General features: G+C 33.2%; 1 protein-coding gene across 36 annotated transcripts in view; it reads right to left on the bottom strand.

The window, feature by feature from the left end:
* The window catches only part of RIMS2 (regulating synaptic membrane exocytosis 2), a 640,638-nt gene that overhangs the window by 135,712 nt on the left and 481,721 nt on the right, over positions 1-23,205 (bottom strand). For 15 of the 36 annotated variants that reach the window (XM_069466111.1, XM_069466114.1, XM_069466113.1 and 12 more), the window contains one exon: positions 22,397-22,497. The exons of the other annotated variants lie outside the window; for them this stretch is intronic. In XM_069466111.1, coding sequence (XP_069322212.1) covers positions 22,397-22,497 — 101 coding nt within the window. The remainder of the gene's footprint in view (positions 1-22,396; positions 22,498-23,205) is intronic. 36 annotated transcript variants of the gene reach the window in all.

Consider the following 23,205-nt stretch of genomic DNA (forward strand, 5'->3'; position numbering starts at 1 on the left):
AAAACAAAGAAGCAGTCTGCTACTATTTCTTTTAAAATAATTTATAATTGGCTAGAAAAACAGTTTGGGTATTATATTTCTTATTTACTTTTGCTCATGGGACTATTAAGTCCCCTAAATTAACATGAAAAACTGTAAGTTTTGACCATGGAGGCAGGAAGGGTAATAATGTAATCATTAAGAGGCCATGCTCTGGAGGGAGACTGAATCATTGGTCTGAATTCGAGCTACATAAATTATTAGGTTTGTGATCTTGGATCAACTGCTATGAGTCTCAGTTTTTCATCTATTAAATTAAGGACAACAACTGTACCCATCTTCCAGGCTTGCTGCAAGGATTAAACAAGACAATGCATGTAAAGCACTTAGCACAATATCTGACACACAACAAGCATTTAATAAATGACAAATGATGACAACGATGATGATGATGATTAGATAAATCGTAGCTGAATACTGGTTTATATAAATTTCAGGAATATCTTTAGCTAAAGAAATATTAGGCCGGGCGCGGTGGCTCACGCCTGTAATCCTAGCACTCTGGGAGGCCGAGGCGGGTGGATCGCTCAAGGTCAGGAGTTCGAGACCAGCCTGAGTGAGACCCCGTCTCTACTAAAAATAGAAAGACATTATATGGACAACTAAAAATCTATATAGAAAAAATTAGCCGGGCATGGTGGCGCATGCCTGTAGTCCCAGCTACTCGGGAGGCTGAGGCAGTAGGATTGCTTAAGCCGAGGAGTCTGAGGTTGCTGTGAGCTAAGCTGACGCCACGGCACTCACTCTAGCCTGGGCAACAAAGTGAGACTCTGTCTCAACAAAAAAAAAAAAAAAAAAAAGAAATATTAGATAGAAATAGTTAACAATAAATATATAAACCCAGCTTTACCACTGACTCCTAGCATGTTCTCAGGCTGCACCTTCCCCCTTCAGCCAGGTTCATCCACATCCCATCACCTTGTAGGGGAAATACTGATTCCCAACTGCAGGATGAGGAGTAGCTTTAACTCAGCAGGAAATACATATGATACTTCTTGGCTGACACAGAACGTACCTCATTTTCAATATTTGCCGTGGTACCTTTTCCTGTTCAAAGACACTGGTACTTGTGTATCCCATTGCTTTCCTGATTGGTTCTTGTCCAGTCTGCTTTGCCTTCATTTCCAAACCTTAACAGCTTACTTGACTTTTGAATTTCAGTAGTTAGGATTCTGACTTTGCCTGCTCTAGCCATTGTCTTTTTAAGTCTGTCATGACTTTTAGTCCTGTTGCTATAATTCATAGGTTCATACATACAGGCTAGCCTAAGGCTTAAGAATTTGTTTAGTTTTTAAAACACATGCAAGCATGGTGTGCATTGTACATAACTTTGTCTGAGATCTGTCAGATAATCCAGTTTGCTAAGCTAAAACTTTAGATATGCAAAATATAAGGAAAGATAACATTCCCCATGCTATAGTTTTATGCCTTTTATGTACTTCATCATATACTGCCTTGTTATAGGGCTTTATGTGTGTGTGTATGTTTGTGTAAATATGTTCATGTTTAATTTTTAAATCCTTTATTAGAATATAAACTCCAGAAGCCTAGGACAATATCTTCCTCGTCTTTGCATCTCTTTTAGCACTTAAATTTATTTTTAGTTAAATTAAACTTTGAGGTTTAGCCTTCTTACCAGTAAGATAAGGGTAAACCCTATTTTAAGAATTCTTAAGAAATATATATTCAAAATACCCATGTAGCATGCTTAGCAAATAGCAGAGGCTTATTTTCAGTGTCTGCAGCAGAAGGTCATTAAATAAAAACACCAAATGAAGTAGTTTATATAGAGAAAGAATAGAAATTAACTAAAAGCTCTAGTTTGATGATGATTCTGTTATCTACTTAAGGCTTGCACCAAATGTATTTCTCTGTTGACTTCTAAGCAACTAAGCATGTTTACCATTGGGATATAGCTCAGGCTTCCATTACAAATAGACATATAATTAAAAGAATGAGAAATGTGGACTGTGAGGAAGAATATGAAAAATATTTTTATAAATAAAATTTTAGAACATATTTTGAACATATTTAGAATATAACATCTTCACATATACAACTCAAAAAAGCCCCCAGAAATTTAAGTATGAAATGTCCTAGTACTAGAGTTTACATTAAAAATGGTTAAATGTAGTTTTGCTTTATCTAAATTATGAGAAACAAAAGTTCTATACTTTAACAGTGAGATAGAAGTGGCTAAATTATTATTATACCAAGGTAATGAGCTATGAATGTGAATAAGTAAATTCATTTCTTTAGGAAATGGATGGTGCTGTCTTGGTGCTATTCAATACATAATGTTTTAAATAATTAGCATGTACTAGAATACAGTTGACAGCTGAACAATGAATGATATGCATCATTCACTTTAATGGAATAAAAACAAAGATTTATTGTGTAGGATTACATGATCTCAGCTGAAAACTGCTCTGACTAGAGATCATTAAAATCTTGGAAGAGAGTGAAGAAGCTTTTCCCGACAACATTTTGATGTTTTGTACATTACTATTAAGCAGATCATGAACTAGAAAAATTTACAGGAAATGATTATTCTTCAGGATGTTCCAGACTCTAAAAAGTTCCTAAGTGGCCTGGAAAATGTAATGTTCTTCCTCTCTATCTAGCATTAGTGGAAAATAATAGCATATCTGCAAAGCTCTATTGAAAAGAAGGCTATTATTAAAATTCTAGAATGAAATACTTAAGAAAAAGCAAAAGTCAAACTGTTAAAATAAAAATTCCATTTTCTCCAGTATCCTCATTTGAAATTCTTAGGTTAGGTAATTTCCTATTAGATTTCTCCATTGCATCTCAGCAACCCTTGTTGTTTGGGCTTCATGCATGAACTTCTGAGACAAAAGATAGGGGTGGGATTATGAGAGTTTCCTTAAACACTGCATATCTTCAATTTAATAAATCTCACCAGATAACTACAATTTGTTGTCTAAAACATTATCCCCAAAATTGATTGTTTCAAAATACTGGGCATTAAAAAACCCAATTTTGAAGGAAAACAAATTTTATGCTGTCAAGAAGTACTTGGAGGTATATTCATATGTTATTCAGGGAGGAAATACACTGAGTTGATCAAATATAGGGAAAAAAACCAGGGCAAACACAATCTTTGGAAAAGAAAGGGAAGCCTGAGGTTCTGTGCAGGGCTCTTGCTGGGGGTATAGAGGAGACGGCAGAGGCAGAGGGAGACCTGGCACTGCAGTCAGTTAAATAACCATGTGAGTAAGAAGATGCTCTCATTTTTGCCATCCTATTTTTTATTTCATATTATAATTCAAAGAGAATAGTTGTTGTCCTTTGATAATATCACAATTGCAGGTACTCTCTCTTTGAGGAGCTACTTCCAGATAATTGTTTCTTCTGTCAAAGTTTGTATCAGTGCCTGATCTGAATGCTATACTTTACAAAAATGTATTTGTCAGAGATAATTTTGTTTACAAATGACTCCCTAAGAAAGGTATTGTGGATAATGGTCTCTACTTGGGAGGAAGAAGGCAGAGAGAGAAGGCCACAGACATTTGAGGGCTCATTTAAGAGTTACTTTTGTAAACAACATTCTGCAAATGAAATCCCAGCTTGAAAGATTGCTGGTAGCTGCAGAGCTCAAAGGGAAGGAGTCTGGAATAAAGCTGAGATTAATGAATATCGTGCCTCAGTCTGGAATGGAGACAGGATCTAAATTTTTCACTGGAGACTGAGGCACTGAGTTTTCTCTCTTGGTGATCTTCAGGCCTGATGGCATCTTCCCCCTGGTATGGTAATTAAACTAGCTATAATTAATATGTATATATCCTGTGAAAGGCACTGTTCAAAATAGTACATGTGGATCATTTTAGTTCATCCTTCCAAAGCTTGCAAGGTGGCCTTTGTGATAGCTGGAGTCAGGTGAAGTACTGTCAGGTGGGATGAACCATATTCAACACCTTCTTCATGAGATAAGTCTAATCATTCTCCAAGGCACAGTAAAGATGTCACCTCCTTTGTGAGTCTTCCTTAATTACTTCAAGGAGAATTAATCACTACCTTGAGAGTTCCTAAATTACTTTATTCATGCCTTTATTATAGTTTTATCATGTGACCTTTCTCTTCTATTCATCCATCATGTTTTAATTATCAATCTATTTATCTATCTGTAATCTACCCACCCTGCTAGATTAAAAACCTCATGAGGGTAAGAGGGTAATGACTTTTATTCATTTTAAGAATCCTATTATCTGTATCAGTGCCTGGCACATTGTAGGTACTCAATGAATGTTTAATGATCAAGATGAATGGAATGGGCAAGTTTAACCTGGGATATATACTGAAGTATTATCTCTAATATGAAGTAACAAATCAAAGTATAGGAAACTGTGATGATAGCTGCATAGAGTTTAGTCATACAATCATTTCATTCTCTGGGGTAGGTGTAGGTAGTGGTGTTACGGTAAATGTTTAACAACCAGCTTCCCAGGGGAAAATAATTCTGATGTGCAGAGTTTGATGATTTCCCCAATATAAATACTCCCACCATGGCTGGTTTCAAGTTATCAAGTGAACATAGAGTTGGACACACCACTGGGTGGGGGCTTTAGGAAAACAGGCATTGTTTGTAGGATTCACTAAGACTCCTTAGGAGAGAATGAATAAGGAATAAATATTTATTATGTATTAAAATCTGCGATCTCATTTAAAGCTCACATTGGTCCTGTGAATAAGGTATTAATCTCCACTCAATAGATATAGAAACAGACTCTTCCAGTGAAATCTTTAAAACATGGTATGGCAAGAACAGCTTAAGGTAAAAAGCTATAATCAAACAAGGGTAACTCTTAGCACACAGGCCAAGACTTACTAAAGAACTGTGTCCTGGTCTGGAGGAAATTTATGAGGTGAATAATTTTTTCTGAAGAATTTGTAGAGGAAGAATTGTTGCCAGGACTCAATTATGACTTTTCCAAAGGTTTGGCTTTGTGGGAACTCTATTAGTAATCAGCTCCTCCTTGAAAAACATCAACCTTCATTTATTTCCATTGATTTCTCACAATTTTCAGCAATAGAAATGCCAGTTCTGCAATGAAATCCCAGGTTTAGAGATCTCAGGTAGCTTCAGTGCTTATGCTTTTGCCCTTAACAAAAGAATTTAACATTTTTTTCAAGAGAATCTGTAACTCTTAACCCATTCTAATCTACCATTTACTGAAGCTATTCTCAAATAACCCCCCAAAACAAACAAACATAATAACCCAATAACACCCTTATTTACCAGTTAGTGGTGTCCTTTTGGTTTTCTTCTTTCTTCTCTCTTCCTGAAACTTTTCCATTATGGCATCTGAGATAATGTCATTCATGATTTCTCCCCTATTTCCCTGACCATTCCTTCTTAATCTCCTTTCCTGGATTTGCTTTCCCTAAACTGATGTTAAATTATATTGTCTCAAAGTTTCCATCTTTAAGATGCCTCTTTTCTTTCTACTATGTGTATTTCCCCAGGATGATCTAATCCATTACCTATCCATTTTAACTACCACATAATGACTGATAAATCCTTACCTTTTCCCTCACTCTCTCCAATCTTCAGATCTGTGTTTCTAGATGCTAACACGACATCTCTTATATGCTGTGTAGCAGCTACCTCAAATTCAATATAGCCCAAACCAAATTTATTCTCTTTTATTCCATACCAGCTCTTCTTGTATCTCTTATATTCCCTGCACTATTTATTAAGCTCAATGTCCAACTAAAACCCAGAAAACATTTAAATTATCTTTGATTCCTCCTTCCCCCAAATACTCCATTCTAATCAGTCAAGAAATATTGCATACTCATTTAATGGAAACTATTATCATCTCAATATTTAGCTATTTGGGGGTTATGAGTGGGTCTTTGGTTTTTCTTTTTGGTAATTAGAATACTTAACACCTATTTATTTGTGGCAGTTGCTGCTGGATGTCTACCCAATATTCCTTCTCCTCCTTTATATATATATATATTTTTTTTGAGACAGGGTCTTGCTCTGTTGCCCAGGCTAGAGTGCAGTGATATCATTATAGTTCACTGCAGCCTCCAATTCCTGGGCTCAAGCAATCCTCTTGCTTCAGCCTCTTGAGTAGTTGGGACTATAGGCATGCACCACCATGTCCGGCTAATTTTTTTTGTAGAGATGGGGTCTTGCTATTGCCCAATCTAGTCTTGAACTCCTGGGCTCAAGCAATCCTCCCACATGGCCTCCCAAAGTGCTAGGATTACAGGCATGAGCCTCCACACCTGGTCTTTTCGCCTTTGTTCTCTCTTTTTTTTTTTTGAGACAGAGTCTCACTCTGTTGCCCAGGCTAGAGTGCCATGGCATCAGCCTAGCTCACAGCAACCTCAAACTCCTGGGCTCAAGCAATTCTACTGCCTCAGCCTCCCGAGTAGCTGGGACTATAGGCATGTGCCACCATGCCTGTTTAATTTTTTTCTATACATTTTTAGTTGTCCAGCTAATTTCTTTCTATTTTTAGTAGAGATGGGGTCTGGCTCTTGCTCAGATTGGTCTCAAACTCCTGAGCTCAAACTATCCACCCGCCTCGGCCTCCCAGAGTGCTAGGATTACAGGCGTGAGCTACTGTGCCCGGCCCCTTTTATTCTTTATTGAAATAATACATGCTGATTTTAACAACAACAACAAAACATAACAACTTCATTTTCCAGGATCCCTTGTAGCTAAGGTGATCATGTGACATGAATCTGACTTCTGAGGTATCAGCAGGAATCTATAGGGTGGGATTTGGGGAGAGCAAATGGTTTTCTGATTACAGTGGGCTTATCAGCTGGTATGGTCATTTGCCTTTTCTTCTCTTTCTGATTGAAGTTTAAACATAAGTCTACAGGTATAGTAGCCATTCTGTGACAATGGGGATAAATGCCTTACTCTAAGAAAGGGGAGCAAGAAGACAGAGTGCTTGGTTCCTTAAGCAATGGTACCAGCTCTGAGCTGCTGTTTGGATTCCTTGTTATGTGAGGTAAAAAAAAGTTCTTATTTATTCACATTATTTTGTCAGGAGTTTTGTTGTGAATTGTTGAATGCCAACTTGACTGATATACCTTCCTGAATGTAAACTCTTCTTGATCTGTGTCAGAAAAAAACTATTTTCTGACTTCATGGTATAAAGACATATTCTCTAAGAAATAATATTAATGAAGATCATAATGTAGTCATCTAATTTTGATAAGAGGTAATACATCATAATGACCATGGGATTGAGTTGAAAGATACAGATGAGTAACTGCTCTTCCACTTAGTAGTAGCTATGTAATCTCAGGCAAATGTCTTAACTTCTTTGAGTCTCTTTCTAAATCTATAGTGTAGACATAATACCTTCTTCATAGGTCCAATGTGAGCTTTAAATAAGATTACATAATAAATATTTACCATAATAACAACTAGGCATAGTTCATGATGAAACTAAAGAAGCTCTAGATTATGATACTGCATTTTCACCATCATTAAGCTATAATCTCAAATATTTTACCTTGATTTAAAAAAATGTGAAAATGGCTACGAAAACTACATAAATAGGCTATGAAAACTTGTCTCATTAAAAAAAAAAAAGATATTGTCCTTTAACACCAGATAGTTTTTTTTCACTTAGGGTAGGATAACATCAAACCTGACTTGGAAATTCTGGTTTATTCATTCTTGAAACTGTTTAACTTGGGTTAGTTTTTATAATTATGTTTATGTTTGATATTAAGTAAAGTTAAACTAAGGAAAGTAACAACCCATTACCATAACACTAATAATAATTAAAATTCGAATAATTTTATGGTTTACAAACAACTTTAAAATCTTTTATATATTGTTTTCTCTTTCCCAACATCTAATAAGGCAGCTTTTTTTTAAATTTACCGATATGTAATATAATATATTAATACTTAGCCATTTACGATTTAGATGTAACCATATAAGGTAAATGATTTTTTCTTTTTCAACAGCTTTAGTTTTAGATTTATTTGTATGCCCTTTATTACTCAGTAATATCTCAAACTCATGTCATCTGAAATTTCTTTTTTCCTTCTTTCTTTCTTTTTTCTTTTTGTTGAGACAGAGTCTTTCTCTGTCACCCTAGCTAGAGTACAGTGGTGTCATGACAGCTCACTGCAATCTCAAACTCCTGGGCTTAAGTGATCCTCCTGCCTCAGCCTCTCGGGTAGCTGGGACTACACGTGGTTACCACCACTCCCAACTAAGTTTTCTATATTTTGTAGAGACAGGATCTGGTTCTTGCTCAGGCTGGTCTTGAACTCCTGACCTCAAGCAATCCTCCTGCCTTGGCCTCTTCAAAGTGCTGGGATTACAGGTGTGAGCCACCATGCCAGCCTGAAATTTCTGCCTCAGTCAAGAAATGTTCTCAAAGTCTGTTCTTCTCAGACCCTTACATATATTAATAACAATGTCTCATTCTGATACATAATAACATTTCATTTATATCCAAGCCCAAGGGGGTAGCACAAAATGTTTCCTGTTAGTATGAACTAAATGGGCCAATTCATTGTTAAAGTACTTACATCATTTTTATGACTAAATACCTTTCTAAGCCTTCAGATCAGAAATCCATAAGATCTAGCTAGAATTAAGAAAAGTCATATAGAAACCCTCCCTGGCCATAAGAATTTCTGGCACTTGGCCCTTTGTAACTATCTTTAATCATTATATGGCTTATTACATGATTTTTATAAATTTTTAGAGAATATTTATATCCTTTATTAGGGTATAGGATATAGATATTGCAGATGTCAAGTGACAAGATAGCATTCCAAAAGTTGCAACAGAAATAAAACATAAGAACATAGCTATAGGAACAATGCCCTGGGAATGTGAAGCAGGTAGGAACTCAACAAAAATTAATTCAAATATTAGTGCTTTAGAAGGTAACAGAGTAACTCAAGACACTTGTCTCTAAGAGAATCCAGGCTAAATAATAGCCTAAGTACGTATAATGTTGAAAAATGTGAAGGGACCTGAGAATTGCTCTGATCCATCAAATTCAGGCATATGGCAGATATGATTATATTCTGTTCAAAATCCTAGAAAAAGCTCACTATTCTTATTCCCTGTGTGAGAAGACAGAGCAGCATCAACTGGGTTTACATCCCATTTGGGATGGAGCCAACAGTCAAAGCAGGGGCAAAGACGAATAATTACCTCTCGTTTGAACAAAAGCAATAGCCTCTCAATGGGACTCCTTGTCTTTAATCTCCTTTTCAAATACGTCTTAAATATATCATTAAAGTTATATTCCAAAAGCACAAATTTGTTCATACTAGTGACTTCCTCAAAAATCTTAAAATCCATCATTCGATATAAAGATACAGAGAAATAATATGTAACATAAATAAAATCTATATTAAAATAATAAATTGATATTGCTATAGATATTAACATATGATAAGATATTAAATAATATAGATATTTAACATAATAAATAATATAGAAGAACATAAACATAAAATAGAGAGGATTCTATATTGTTAACTGAAGATTCAAAGTTCTCCACAATCCAGTCCTAGCCAACTTTTCTCCTAAAATGTTTCCTAATTTGTTGTATATTTCCATCCTAAAGAACTACTGGCTACTTCTAACACATGGCTTATGCTCATGTACTTTTATAACTTGGTTTAAGCTCTCTCCTCAGCCTGACAAATCCTTCACCTCATGTATTCTATTCCCAGATTTCTCACAGCCAAAGAAATATTTGTTATTATTCTTCCTTTGTGTAGTTTTCTTTTATGATATCACTTAACACAGCCTATTTGTATGGTCATTACTTAGGTACATGTGATTCCCTAATTAGATAGTTTGGAAGGATTATGCTGGCCTGCCTCCTCCCTCCCTGTCTTCCCTTTCTCCTTCCTTTCCTACCAACCTCTCTTCCTTTCTTTTTTTCTCCTCTTCATATCTTCTCCCTTACTTCCTTAATTCCTTCTTCATTCACTCTTTCCTCCATTTTATTGTTACTCATTTGGTCTCTGGCAATTTTTTTTTTCTTTTAATGTTGCAGAACCAGAATCCACAATTACAGTTAATCAGCTTCAGGAACACTCCAGGTATGCAGTTACGAGTTGCAAGTTATAGAAAGATATCAAATTTGTAAAATATGTTCAGATGTAAAAAACAAAAACAAAAATAAAAGCCATGAAAACTCATATAAACACTCTTTATTTAAGAGAAAAGCCCAGGAAAGTTATTTCTTGATGAAATATGCTTTAGGTTATTTACTCATCACCGAGTCATTCAATAATTCACAATGTTTTAAAGTGGAAAGAGATCTCAGAGAGGATCTAGCTTCCTCATTTTACAGATGAGAAAACTGAGAAACAGAGAAGTTAAATGAATCGACTAAGATTATACAGCTTGTTAGTGTTAATGTCTTTCTACTTCTTTTCATTTAAAAATATCTGTTTTCAAAAAAAAATCTGTTTTCACTTTCATCACTATGATAATTTGTATTACTTTTAACAGGACACTGGGCAAGTAAATTTAGAATAGTCATTTATTTTAAAAACATACACATATAGTTTTCTACTTTAGGTATATACTTTAAAATAAAAATTTATTTCCTTTTCTGAAATTTTGAAAAATATGTCTAAAGTGATACGTATAATCAGAATACCAAAACAGCATTAAAATATCATTATTTGTAAGTATAATTCAGTGGATTTTAGCAAAGTAAAACTTTGAAATAATCAAAAACAATATCATATAAACTAACTTGAATAAAAAGATGTTTTATTTCCTGTTGAAATAACCCAATTAAACCTGTTTACGATTCAGGTGATTTCTTTTTTTTTTTTTTTTTTTGGCAGGAAATGGGAAGGGCTGAAGAAGTATCCTGAAAATGGCCAATCATAAAATCATAGCCATTTTCTTTGTTAGGAAGCTGTATTGAGCTAGTAGGTTTTGATTTATCCAACAGAATGGAGTTCAACTCTAAGTTTTTTTCTTATTACTCCTACTTCCCATGTTATAATACAAAATAACTACCATTACTGGGCACTCCCTTGTGCCAGGCCTAGTGCTGTACTCTTTCATATACAATGTTTCTATCCTCTGGAGTTAGCCGCAGCCAAAAGTTCTTTCCTTCATATAAGATACTATTCTAAGATAGGCTATATTATTTCCAGACTTGACTTATCATTTTACGATCTTCAAAACTGATGAAATAGAAATAATAAAATTTCCAAATGTTTAGTAAAATATTAGATTTCTTTTGGTAATAAGTAATATCTGTAATTATTCCAACTGAAGAAAAATTACAACCAATTTTTGTGCTCGTAAACAAAACTGTTACATAACAAAATTATAGATACGTTCATATTATAATTAGCCAAATTAAGTTGAAATTATATTATTAGAAGTGGATAGCTCCACATTGCCTCAGATGACTGTTCTTACTGACTAAAGATTTTGATATAAATGTTGATTCAAAATTGGCTATCATTTATTTTATGTAAAATAATAGGCAAAACATTATACACATAAATTTATTCTCTAAATCATAATTATTATGCCATGTTTCTAAAAAAAATTATATAGATTCAAGCATTCATGAGAATACATCTATTAGAGAGCCTTTCACTGACCAGAGGTTACTGAATCAATGAATGAAACATTAGAACTGAAAAAAGAAAAGTATAGAAAATCTATTTTAAATCTAATTTTAAAAATTAGGTTATGAGATTAAATGATTTCTTAATTAATGAAATTGCTTAAAACCCAAATGTTAATACACAGTAGTTCTGTTCAATGCTCCCTCCAAAGTACCATGTATTTGTATAGTACTTTATAGATTATATGGTTCCCTCAATTTGTAGACAGAAGAAAGTTGGGTTGTGAAGAACTATTGGACAATTTATCCAAAGTCTTATCACTTAAGTTGTGGAATCAAAATTAGAACCCAAATCTTCCCATTCTTTCTCAGTATTCTTTCTACTATGATTATCTATAGATGGAAATCAATATTCATATGCCCATTAGAAAATAAGCTTTTAACTCTTATGCAATAACCTATCTATACCTTCTCCAGAAAATCTTACCATGTCCTTATATTGGTACAAATGCTTAAAATTCACTTCCTCTAAAACCTTTTCCAAACTATCCTACCCCTACCATTTTAACTTCTCCCCCTCATCCATGCCTGTGTTCAGTCACTAAAAATAATCTCATTGAGTGCTTATTATGGCCAAAGCAAAACGCTTGCCACCGGAGAGACTACAAAGATGAATAAATACATTTTGTATAATTTATATATTCTCAAAAAGTATATAGTTTAATGTAAAAGATAAAAAAATCAGCAAATAATCAGTGTCTAAGACAGAACATATGTATTTTATTAGGTAATAAATGCCTTGGTTCAGAAGTTATATATGTTTTCACATATCTGTTAATTTGAATATTCTTATATTTATTATATTTATATATCCATATTTAATCCTTTGGAAAGAATGTGTCTGCCCCATTTCATCACATTTTCTTCCTTCTTTTCCCATATCCTCCCTAATTCTACAAAGAAAGATCTCTCTCCCTTCTGTGGTTCGTTATCATTCATCCTCTTAGGTATCCTGGTTATTAGCAAGCCAGTAACTCTGGAGTCTGGATGAAAGCAAAGATAAAGGCATAAATTTATTTTTTTGCTGGAGGTAAAAGGAAAATGTTTCCCCTATGTATTCTTAGGCAATATATAGGAAGAAATTATGCTCTTGGCAGTAGCAGCCATTGTCTATAGATTGACCCTTTTACCTATAGGTAGCTGGATGTAATTTTTTTAGAATTCTTTCATCAATTTTTAGAAACATAATATTTACTAAAAATGGAAAAGTTAAAATTTCTTCTATAATTCTTTAGTGTTCTTTAAAACATAAGTTGCTCTTGTAGTCATCTCAAATGACTTCTTCATAATAAAAAAATATTCTTTTTATATTTCTTGACCTAAACTATAATTATATATGGTAGCAGGTAGCAATTCACAAATGCCTGTAAAGGAAATGGACCCATGCTTGAATGTCAGAATGAAATTATGGCTAAGAGAACTATATTTAAATGTGGTTTTATGGCTAAGAAAGATAACTTTAAAAATGAATTTGCAAACACAAAACAAAAATATTTTATCTCTTATGATTTAAAAAGGTGGATGAAAAAATAGGAAGAAATAGAAAGAGAATGTAACCAAATAAAAAAAAAAAACCAAAAAAGTTCAAAGCAAAATTGCTACAGTTAGTTGCCTTAAAATCCCTACTCATGTTATAATCAAATATGCTTTAATAATGCATTAAAATGTTAATTTAAAAGATCATTAGCTACTCTGTAGAGATGTGTTATGGACTGAATTGTGTTCCCCCAAAATGCTGAAATCTTAATTTCCAGTGCCTTAAAATGTGACTGTATTTGGAGACAAGTCCTTTAAAGAGGTAATTAAGGTAAAATGAGGTCACATGGGTGGGCCCCAATCCAATCTGACTGGTGTCTTTATAAGAAGAGATTAGGACACAGACTCACACAAAGGGAAGACACAGCAAGAAAGAGGCCATCTGCAAACCAAAGAGAGCCATAGAAAGAACCAACCCTGCTGACACCTTGATCTTAAAATTCTAGCCTCCAAAACTGAGAAAATAAATTTCTGTTCTTTAAACCACTCAGTCTATGGTATTTTGTTATGGCAGCCCTAGTAAACTGATATGAATGTTAAGCAAAAAGGAATGTAAAATTAGAAGCTTTTAAAACCAAAGATTAATCACAAATAAAAATATACAATCTCATTAAAATTATTTGCCATCAAGTTTTTAATTATAGATCTTTTACAAAAAGCAAGGGACAGAGAAGAAATATGAATTTCTTCCTATGAAGAAAGGAAGAAATGAATAGTTGTTGCTTCTGTCAGCTACGACATGGAGGATATAAATTCTTCTCTGGTTCACAGCTTTAGGGGGCGTGTGTATATGTGTTTAGGGCATATGTATATATAGATATATAAATTATGTGTAAATATACTTTTGTATCTAGGTATATCTATACCAATAGATAGATAAGTGAATTAAAGTTGAAGTGCAACCAGCTTGCTAGGGAATAGAAATGTTATGATAATTTTGGGTAGATAAAAACTTGACTAGACTGGCAAAAATAAGACAACTCAAATCAATTTTTAGGCTTTTAAAACTACCATAATTTTTCAACTTTTCATCCCTTTCTCCCCACTTGTTTTTAAGATTATCTTACTCTAGTAGATTTTTGATGGCAGCAAATATAGATTTGAACTCCCAAGGGCTTTGGTAAGAGCAAGTTATCTGTTGGAAATACGATTCTTCTTTTTCTCCTTCTTCCCTACCATTATCATCATCATCATCACCACGATGACCACCATTATCATATCACAGCTAACATTTACTAATTGCTTATTATGTACCCAGCTCTGTCCTAAGAGTTATAATGTATAAAAATAGACTTAATCTTGAAGACAGTTCTCTGAGGTAGGTACTATTATTAGCACACTGTATAGAATAAGAAACTGAGGCACAGGATGTTGAATAACTTGCCCAAGATCATAGAGATAGTGGAAGAAGTAGGTTTGAATCCAGGCAGTTTTGTTCTAGAGTCCACACTTTCAATACTACTTTGTAGTCTACATTTAATCATAATCACCAAAAATAAATTGAAGAGTCTTTAACAAAACTGCTCATATATCTCTATTTCTGTCATCAAGATGTCAGAAATTCTGTTGTGAATGTGGCTGCTACTGTAGTTAATTATAATGTGCATCAATAGCAAGAAATTATACTTCCAATGGCTCCTTCTCCCTTGATAATGTATTGATCACTCCTTCCTTTACTTATCTCATACAGGAAGAAATCATATTAATACATGTAGAAATTTTTTGGTTACTTTCAAATGCTAATTTGATGGATATATAATATAGATATATATACTTTATACATAAAATAAATGTGAAATTTACCCTTACAAAAATGAATAAAAAACTATAGAAGAGAGAAAACAGGACATAAAAGCTTTTAAAATATGATTTTATCCTTTTTCATTTTAATATACAACTTTTAATCAGGCTATATCAGCCATTTGTAATTTCATAAGTGGGACTCAAGTCTTTTTTAATTAGGCCTTGATAAGATTATCACTAACATCTCTTGCACTTCTAAAGCCATATTGTAAATTGCTGCTCCTACTTGCCAGTTTAATAATCTATATTTTAAAATCTACATTTATATTTCTTTATAAATACACTTGGAGAACTAACCCAGAGTGATGTATAAAAAGTACACAGCAAGTGCCTAATAAAAGGCTTGGAGCCTGGCTGGCTTGGACAATCAGCTTAGACAGCTTAGAAGACTGTGGCCTGGTTTGGGGCCAGGAAGCAATCAAAAAGTGTGCAATACTTGATGAAATGTATCCTCAGCTGGCGGAGAGGTAGAAAATGTAAGAGGTGGCAGCAGCAGCCAGGACTCAGCACACTCTTTCAGAGCCCTTGTAGGCAAGTCTGGCAGTAAGAGTGCTCCCATTTAATGTAAGTTGACTTTTTGCTCTGTATGCTCCCATATGAGCAGTTTTACTGATTTCCAGAGTTTCTCTTGATATTTTGCTATAGAACCTGAAGCTATCTGATTTCAGGGGTATGAAGAAATGAACATAATAATAGGTAAATGTGACAAAGTAGAGTAGAAGTTTAGAGAAATGGTGTGTTTCATTGAAGAAATCCAGGTGAAGCCACTAGCATTGCCTCTGGCATCTTCATCAGTAAGTGATAAGATTCCTGGCTTAGGGTGAAAACCATAAATAGGGGATCTTAATTCTGATTAAAAAACATGAAACCATTCTGCTAGATATCCGGTTAGACTAAATCTAGCAGGGATTTTTTGAAAATCTGAAATCTACCTCTGTTCATGAAACAGTAGACTACTCATTCCAAGGAAGGATGCTTAGCAACTTCCAATAAAACATCTTAATGTACTCCTTGAGGACCTTGCAGGGTAGCAATTGGGATACTGAGATAACTCCTTTTAGTATTCTCACTGTATTTATCAGATGATTCCACCTAACACTGGCACAATGACGTCTGTTTTATGTGAATACTAGGTTCTCTTGGTAGCTTGAGAAGTGATCCTGCAGCAGCTATTCCTCTAGCAGGCACAAGGGCTCACTGGACCTTACTATGTTATTGGGCTGTGTTATATGCTACCAGCAAATCAAATCAACTTTTTTGCTTAAGAAAAAAATGTTTTCCCAAGCATTTTATTTCTATCACTGCTATACAATTAAAACATTACCTCTCATTTCTCCACTTCTACATTATATCTAAATTTATGTATTTTCATTAATCTTCTTAGTAATTTGTATAAGGCCATCTAATTTACATTTTAAAATTTGCTTTTTATAAATTTTATCTTTCAGTTTTCATATCCATTTATGTCATCACTATTAATGAGTAATTCTGTATAAACAACCATACCCATAAACATGCCTGTTAATCACTTCATCAAGGACCAGTCACCTTTAATGTCAACCTTGATAGCAAAATTTAAGTTCAGTAATTTGGTTTGTAATTTTTCATCACATATATGTTTCAGTCTCTTTTATTTTATTTTTATTTTTATTTTTTGAGGCAGGATCTTGCTCTCTTGACTAGGCTAAAGTGCAGTGTTGTGGTCATAGCTCGTTGCAGCCTGGAAATCTGGGCTCAAGCAATCCTCCTGCCTTAGCCTCCCAAGTAGCTGGGACTACAGGTGCATGCCACCATGCCTGGCTAATTTTTTAAAAGAATTTTTGTAGATATGAGGGTCTCGGTATGTTGCCCAAGCTGGTCTTGAACTTCTGAACTCAAGCAATCCTCCCACCTAAGCCTCCTAAAATGTTCTTTTTATTTTTTAAATCTCCATATCACTTCAATATTTATAAATTCTTTCTCCCTGAATTTCATTTTTCCTTTTTGATCTCTGCTGCTTGAATCTATTTGAGAATAAAGGAACATTCAATGCTATTTGAGATAAACTAAAATCCTTTTCATTAGCTCAGTTATATCTTTACCATTTCTCTTTGGCCTTATTATATTCATTTCTGCTGCCTATCATTATTTATATTTGCTGTTGTTACCATAAAATACTAACTAATATTATCTGCATTATTTACTGAGCAGTTACTAAGTGCTAAACCATTTATATATGTATATCATCTCATTTAATCCTCACACCACCTGATAAAATAGATATCAAACCCTGTTTAATAGATAAAGAAACTGTGAATAAGAGGCTAAACCTACCCAATACACCCAGGTGGAGTTTGTTTGACTCCAGGCTATGCCCTCATCTACTACACTGTACTTACGCACTGCTGCCACATTCTGATGATTCTTGAGCCTTAAATTATTCTTGACTTGTAAACACCAAATTTTTAAACAGCCCATATATGGTCACTCCTAACCAGCCTCAACCTGTCTTTATTCCTCTGGTATTCCTATTTCCCGTGTCTTGAAAGTCAATGTAAAACACTTAAGACTAACATTGAATGTGTCTTCTCAGTGTTGAGAAGAGAACAAATTCTAATAAGATGAAACAGTGTAGTTAACAGAGGCAATCTACTTGCCAAATATACTTTAACTGTCTGGAATATTTTCTATGGATACTGACTATAATTCTATCAATTTTGGTTTTATTTACACTTACAGGGGCTTTCTAAAAAATGACACTGTGTTGTTATACATATTTTAATATAAACTATTAATAGCTTAATTGAATTGCTTTCCTCCTAATACATCTTTGAGATTTATGAATGGGTGCTTAAAGGACTAGAAAGAAGCCTGGGGAAAAAAGGTGACAGGATGTAGGTGAAGTGCCTAGGGTCAGACATGCATAATTAATGGAGGAAAAACTTTCCTTTCTTTTTACTATGTTGTCCTCTGATTCCTAGAACATTAACTCAATCTATTAGATTATAGGTTAAAGGAATTATTGTAGGCTTCTGGCCTACAGTTGAAAAGATCTGGACAACTCATGGGTTTTATCGCTTCTTAATTCTTGAGAGGCAAATAAGAAAACAGAAAATTATGATATAAGAGCTATAATAGGAGTAAGAAATTTGTGTAATGATTTTGTGGGACCATTACCACAAAATGCTCTTTAAAAAGGACCACTGTTTCTACAGAGAAATAAGCTTTGAATTCTAATAAATACTGTACCAATAAACTGTATAGTATTATCTGTTGAAATGTTCACTCTTTAAAAAAAAATCTTCATAACAATATTGCTTTTGGGAACATTTAAAAATATTAAATATAGCTAATTTTAAAAATAAACATAAGTTTAAATAAACATAAAATTCTACACATTAATTTTCATGTATACATTGTTTAAATTTTAGTTAATAATTATGCTAATTTATGATTATATAACTCACAGAACGGTAGGTGACCTATGCCAAACTATAATTTGCACTGCTAAATTTAATAGACAAATCACATTTTTCTGAGGAGAGAAAATTTGTTTTATATAAAAAGATGTAAGTTGATCCTTAAATTACTGCCAAGAATAGAATAGATGAATCACTTTCAATCTGGGATAAAAAGAGTGCAATTGGAATGAAAAAGTGCATTGAGTACATAGTTAAATTCTATTTTAAGGGAAACGCCCTGAGAAATCATCCACAGATTAACTAGGAATCATGTCTACATATTCCTTTTGCTGCTCTTATTAAAAATAGACTCTTGGCTTTCCAATTTTCTAGTATACTTAAAATATTCTTAGAAAGATAGTAACTTAGTAGGCATTGCTCTATAGATGTTTTCAAAGTGAGTTACTAAAAATTTTTTTTAATTTAATAAGAATTAATTACAGCTATCAATACAGACGTCTTGAGAAATTCAGGGAGATAATGCCATTTAAAATTTAGACTTTATAGATTAAAAAAAAAACAACAGCTAGGCTAACACTCAATTAGATTTCACACAGGACTTCGCAATAGCCTCACTGGAATTTCAGGAATATAGCTCAGAAGTATAGCATATGTTACATGTCTGAGGCTTTGGATTTCCTCTCATTTGTCTCAAATTTGAAAAAACTGTATTAGCTACAAATAATACTTTCCATGACTTAGTGGCTATGTGAACTTGGGTAGATTACTTAACTTTTCTATATCTTAGTTTCCTCATCTGTTAAATGCTTTTTTTCAGGAATCAGATCTAATGTTAGAACACACTGCTTAACAACAGGCTCTATAATTGGCACTTGTTAAACTAAGGAGGTAAAGAATGTAAATATAAGCTAAATATCCCTCATCAAAAAGAGAGGAATGGTGTTAAAAATTTTAATCCAAGGAACTATTACCATGAAAATTAATAATAACTTCAATCTATATATGCCCTTAACTGAAGAAGATTCTTCTGTAATCTTTTTCACACATAAGAGAGTAAGGTCAATCTAAAATGATGGGGAGATAGACAGTCCAGCAAAGACAGTTCCACACCAGGAAATAATCTGTACAAAATAGGGTTGTGTTTTGGACCCTTTTAAAAAGTTGTACGTTGATGATTTGATTATATTTTGGGTAATCTGGCTGCATAATCCTAGTAATAGAAAACATAATGATAAGTATTTGATATTCAATGATAGGATTTGTTAGAAACTACGAGAGGTCTCATAAAGGTACCAGATCATTTATTCTAAAAATAAAGTCTCCATTTTTTGATGACATCATTCACCTCTGGCTTCTAGCTAAAACTCTAATTGAGGAAGTCAACTCATTCAGTTACCTAAAAGTAAATTTTACAATCAGTTCACCTTAGAGCAGTAGTTCTCAAACTTTTGTCTACGCTGGAATCTCCTGATAGACTTGTGAAACACAGGGACTATCCAGAGTTTTGATTCCTTAGGTATATAGGAGGCCCAGAGAATTGCATTTATAAAAGACTTCAGGTGATTGTGATGCTAACACTGCTGGTCTGGGACTATATTTTGAAAACCATTGCCTTGGAGAATACCTAGGAAATTATATTGCTTAGTATAATCAATCTTTTACCAAGACTTAAATTTTTTCTCATCCTAAAATGATTGGTGTCAGATTTATAAAACTTTGAAGCTTTAAGCATTCATTTATTCATAAATTGGAGTGAAATCAAAACTTGTTTTTTTGAAAAAAAAAAAAAAATATATCCTAGCCATGCCTATAGTATTCTTTTGGTCCGTCCTCCTGTAATAAATTTCTGTCAAGTATCCATAACAAGAATCATTGCTATTGCTTCTAGGAACTTGTTTTTATTGTATGAGCAATGTAAATCATACAATTGATCAAGTCTCCCTTTCTGCCTTTGCTGCTTGTTAGGAAGCTCAGAGTCAAAATATATGCCCCTCATGTAGCAAGTATTTAGGATCTCATGCAATGTATTTTGTTCACAAGATGAACTTTTAGAGTTATCTTGTTTTATCCAGTCTTTATTTTCTCTTGATACTCTTTTCTTCATTGATGGTATTATTGAGAGTATTACAAGTATTTTTATAAATCACCTACATTCCCTCCTGAATTACAATATAATATAAACAAACAAATTTGTGTTATCTATAGACATGTTTATAGAAATTTTAATATCCTATGTTATTAGGACTTCATGGCTTCGTCTTTGGGTTACATAAAATAAACAGATGGGAGATTAGAGCATAACAGATGTCACAAAAGTTTGGGTGTATCTATTTAGCCCAAGGCAGAAATATAAAAAAAAAAAAAATACATAGATATCACCTTGATATCTAACTGAAATGGTTAGGGATGTATCTGAAATATTATGTCATCACAGAACTACTTTCTATGAAATTACTGTACCTATTTGAATCTATTCATTTTCTCAGTTTAGTGAAAAATTTCAAGATGTTTAGAACCTACTGAATAAAGCCAAGGCTATTTTTATTTGTCTTAAATTTACTTCTCTCTGGCTTTAGGACTGTGACATTTCTAGTACACCAGAATTCTGTGATGAACAATCTTGTATTCATCATATCAGTATTCATGTAATTTGGGGAAGAGATTTGTAGTTTAGAAGTAGATGCTAATGTAAGAATCTCTGCCTCCTCTAGGTTGTATTTGTGGAGAAGCTAGAACCTGGTGTTACCCGCTAAATATTCGTACCCAACATAATGACTAATGCTTTACTTAATAAGTTCTTGACTTCACCAAGGAATGGAATATAATAGAGAGAAAATGAAGGTTAAGTATGTAAGGATAAAATAGACATAAGTATATAAGAGTCCAAACTGCTTTTCTCTAACATACAGAGACCACAAATATTACAATTGCAATGATTAAATGACTAAGAAAGCACATAGTAGCTGAATGTTATGAGTAAATTTTGCTATTTTCATTCTTTTATTTAAATAGGTACATCAGAACAAAATATTTTCATGATTTTGGCCATGAATAATACCTTGAATCTAAAAATCTCTTGAAAATATAAAGATAATGAAGGACAAGAGCAATGAAATAATACTCTTTACTTCCTACCTTGGTAGAACTCATATTTCAACTTATTTCCAAAAAGTAGTTCAAAAAGATTCATACTAAAAGACCTTTTGAACTCCTCACAACACCTCATGAGTATGTACAGATGCTCCTCAACTTATGATGGAGTTGCATCCCAATGAGTCCCTTGTAACTTGAAAATATCCTAAGTCGAAAATGCATTTAAATACACGTAACATACCAAACATCATAGCTTAGCCTAGCTTGCATCAAACAGTCTCAGAACACTTACCATTAGCCTACAATTGGACAAAATCATCTAACACAAAGCCTATTTGGTAATAAAGTATTGAATAGATCATGTAATTTATTGAATACGTTGAAATGTGAAGTATGATTTCTACTGAATGTGTATTGCTTTTGCACTATCCTAAAGTCAAAAACTCATAACTTGAAACATCATAAACCAAGGAACATTTGTATTTTGTTCTAATAATTCAGTAATAAACTAGGTTCAATTAAAATACTATAAATGGGAGAAATACCTATATGAAAGAAAGCTATAAGAAGATAACAGAAGTTCTTCCTAAACAATTTTGAGGGGTTTTGAGTTTTATAAAATGAAAAATTCTAAAAAATTTGTCCTTCAGATCTTTAATCTCCTATATTATATAATGTTATGTTTTATTTTTAAGTAAGGCAAATTCTATTCCTAAGATCTGGTATATAAACACATTATAAATTTTAGCACTTAGTAATATCATGGGGCCATTGCATTATATGTTTGTGTCTGACTAATCTGCATTTAGCAGTTTAAAAGAATCTGTTTCATATGATTAATTAATTATTTTACAACTTGTAAAAAGAAAAATGTCTTGCCTTCGAATGGTAATCTTGTTCCAGTCTGGGATCTGATCCGGCTACCTGTTTGTATTTGTTAATTTTCATTTGGCGATTTCTCTCCTCTATATCCATAGCACCTATCGAGTAGAAAAAAACCCATAAAATTAATGTTCAGTTCTTATTTCTGAGTCCTACTTACAGGATGTATAAAAGAAATGCTAGGCTGATATATTACTTTCACTCAATGTAGTATGTACAAACTAAATGTCATATTATTTTTAGATTTAAAGTATGCAATTTGGTAAATAAAAGCATGATTATTAATTATGAAAAATAATTTTAAGCTGAATAAATGTAAACAAGTTTAAAGAAAAGACAACAAATCTTCACTAGACTGAAAACACTTTCTGGTACATGTATTATATGTCTAGGAAAATGTATTTGACAGCATAGAAATTTGATAATTGTAATATTGTCAGAGCTTTAACTTTTAATTAATCATGATTTGATTTATTTATTGGTAATAAAGTTGTCAGTGTCAAACATTGCATTTAGAAACTATTATCATAAAATTAGGCTATGTATTAAAGCAGTTTGCCCCAGCATACATCCAGTTATCAGAAACTTTTGAACTTGAATTTTCTGGAACTGGTATCAAGAAAGAAGCTCTTGGAATAAAACTCCTGTTAACATACGGTGCCAGTAAAGGTACAAAGTATTACTAAAATAAATTTTATAAAAAAAATTAGAATGTAAGGATGGAAGAAAGTGAGATGGTAAGCTTCTTACAAAATGAGATTAATGCCAGCTATAGGTACCACTTCAAAACACATCAATTATAGATA

The sequence above is a fragment of the Eulemur rufifrons genome, chromosome 3, assembly GCF_041146395.1.
Source record: "Eulemur rufifrons isolate Redbay chromosome 3, OSU_ERuf_1, whole genome shotgun sequence".
NCBI classification, from domain to species: Eukaryota; Metazoa; Chordata; class Mammalia; order Primates; family Lemuridae; genus Eulemur; species Eulemur rufifrons.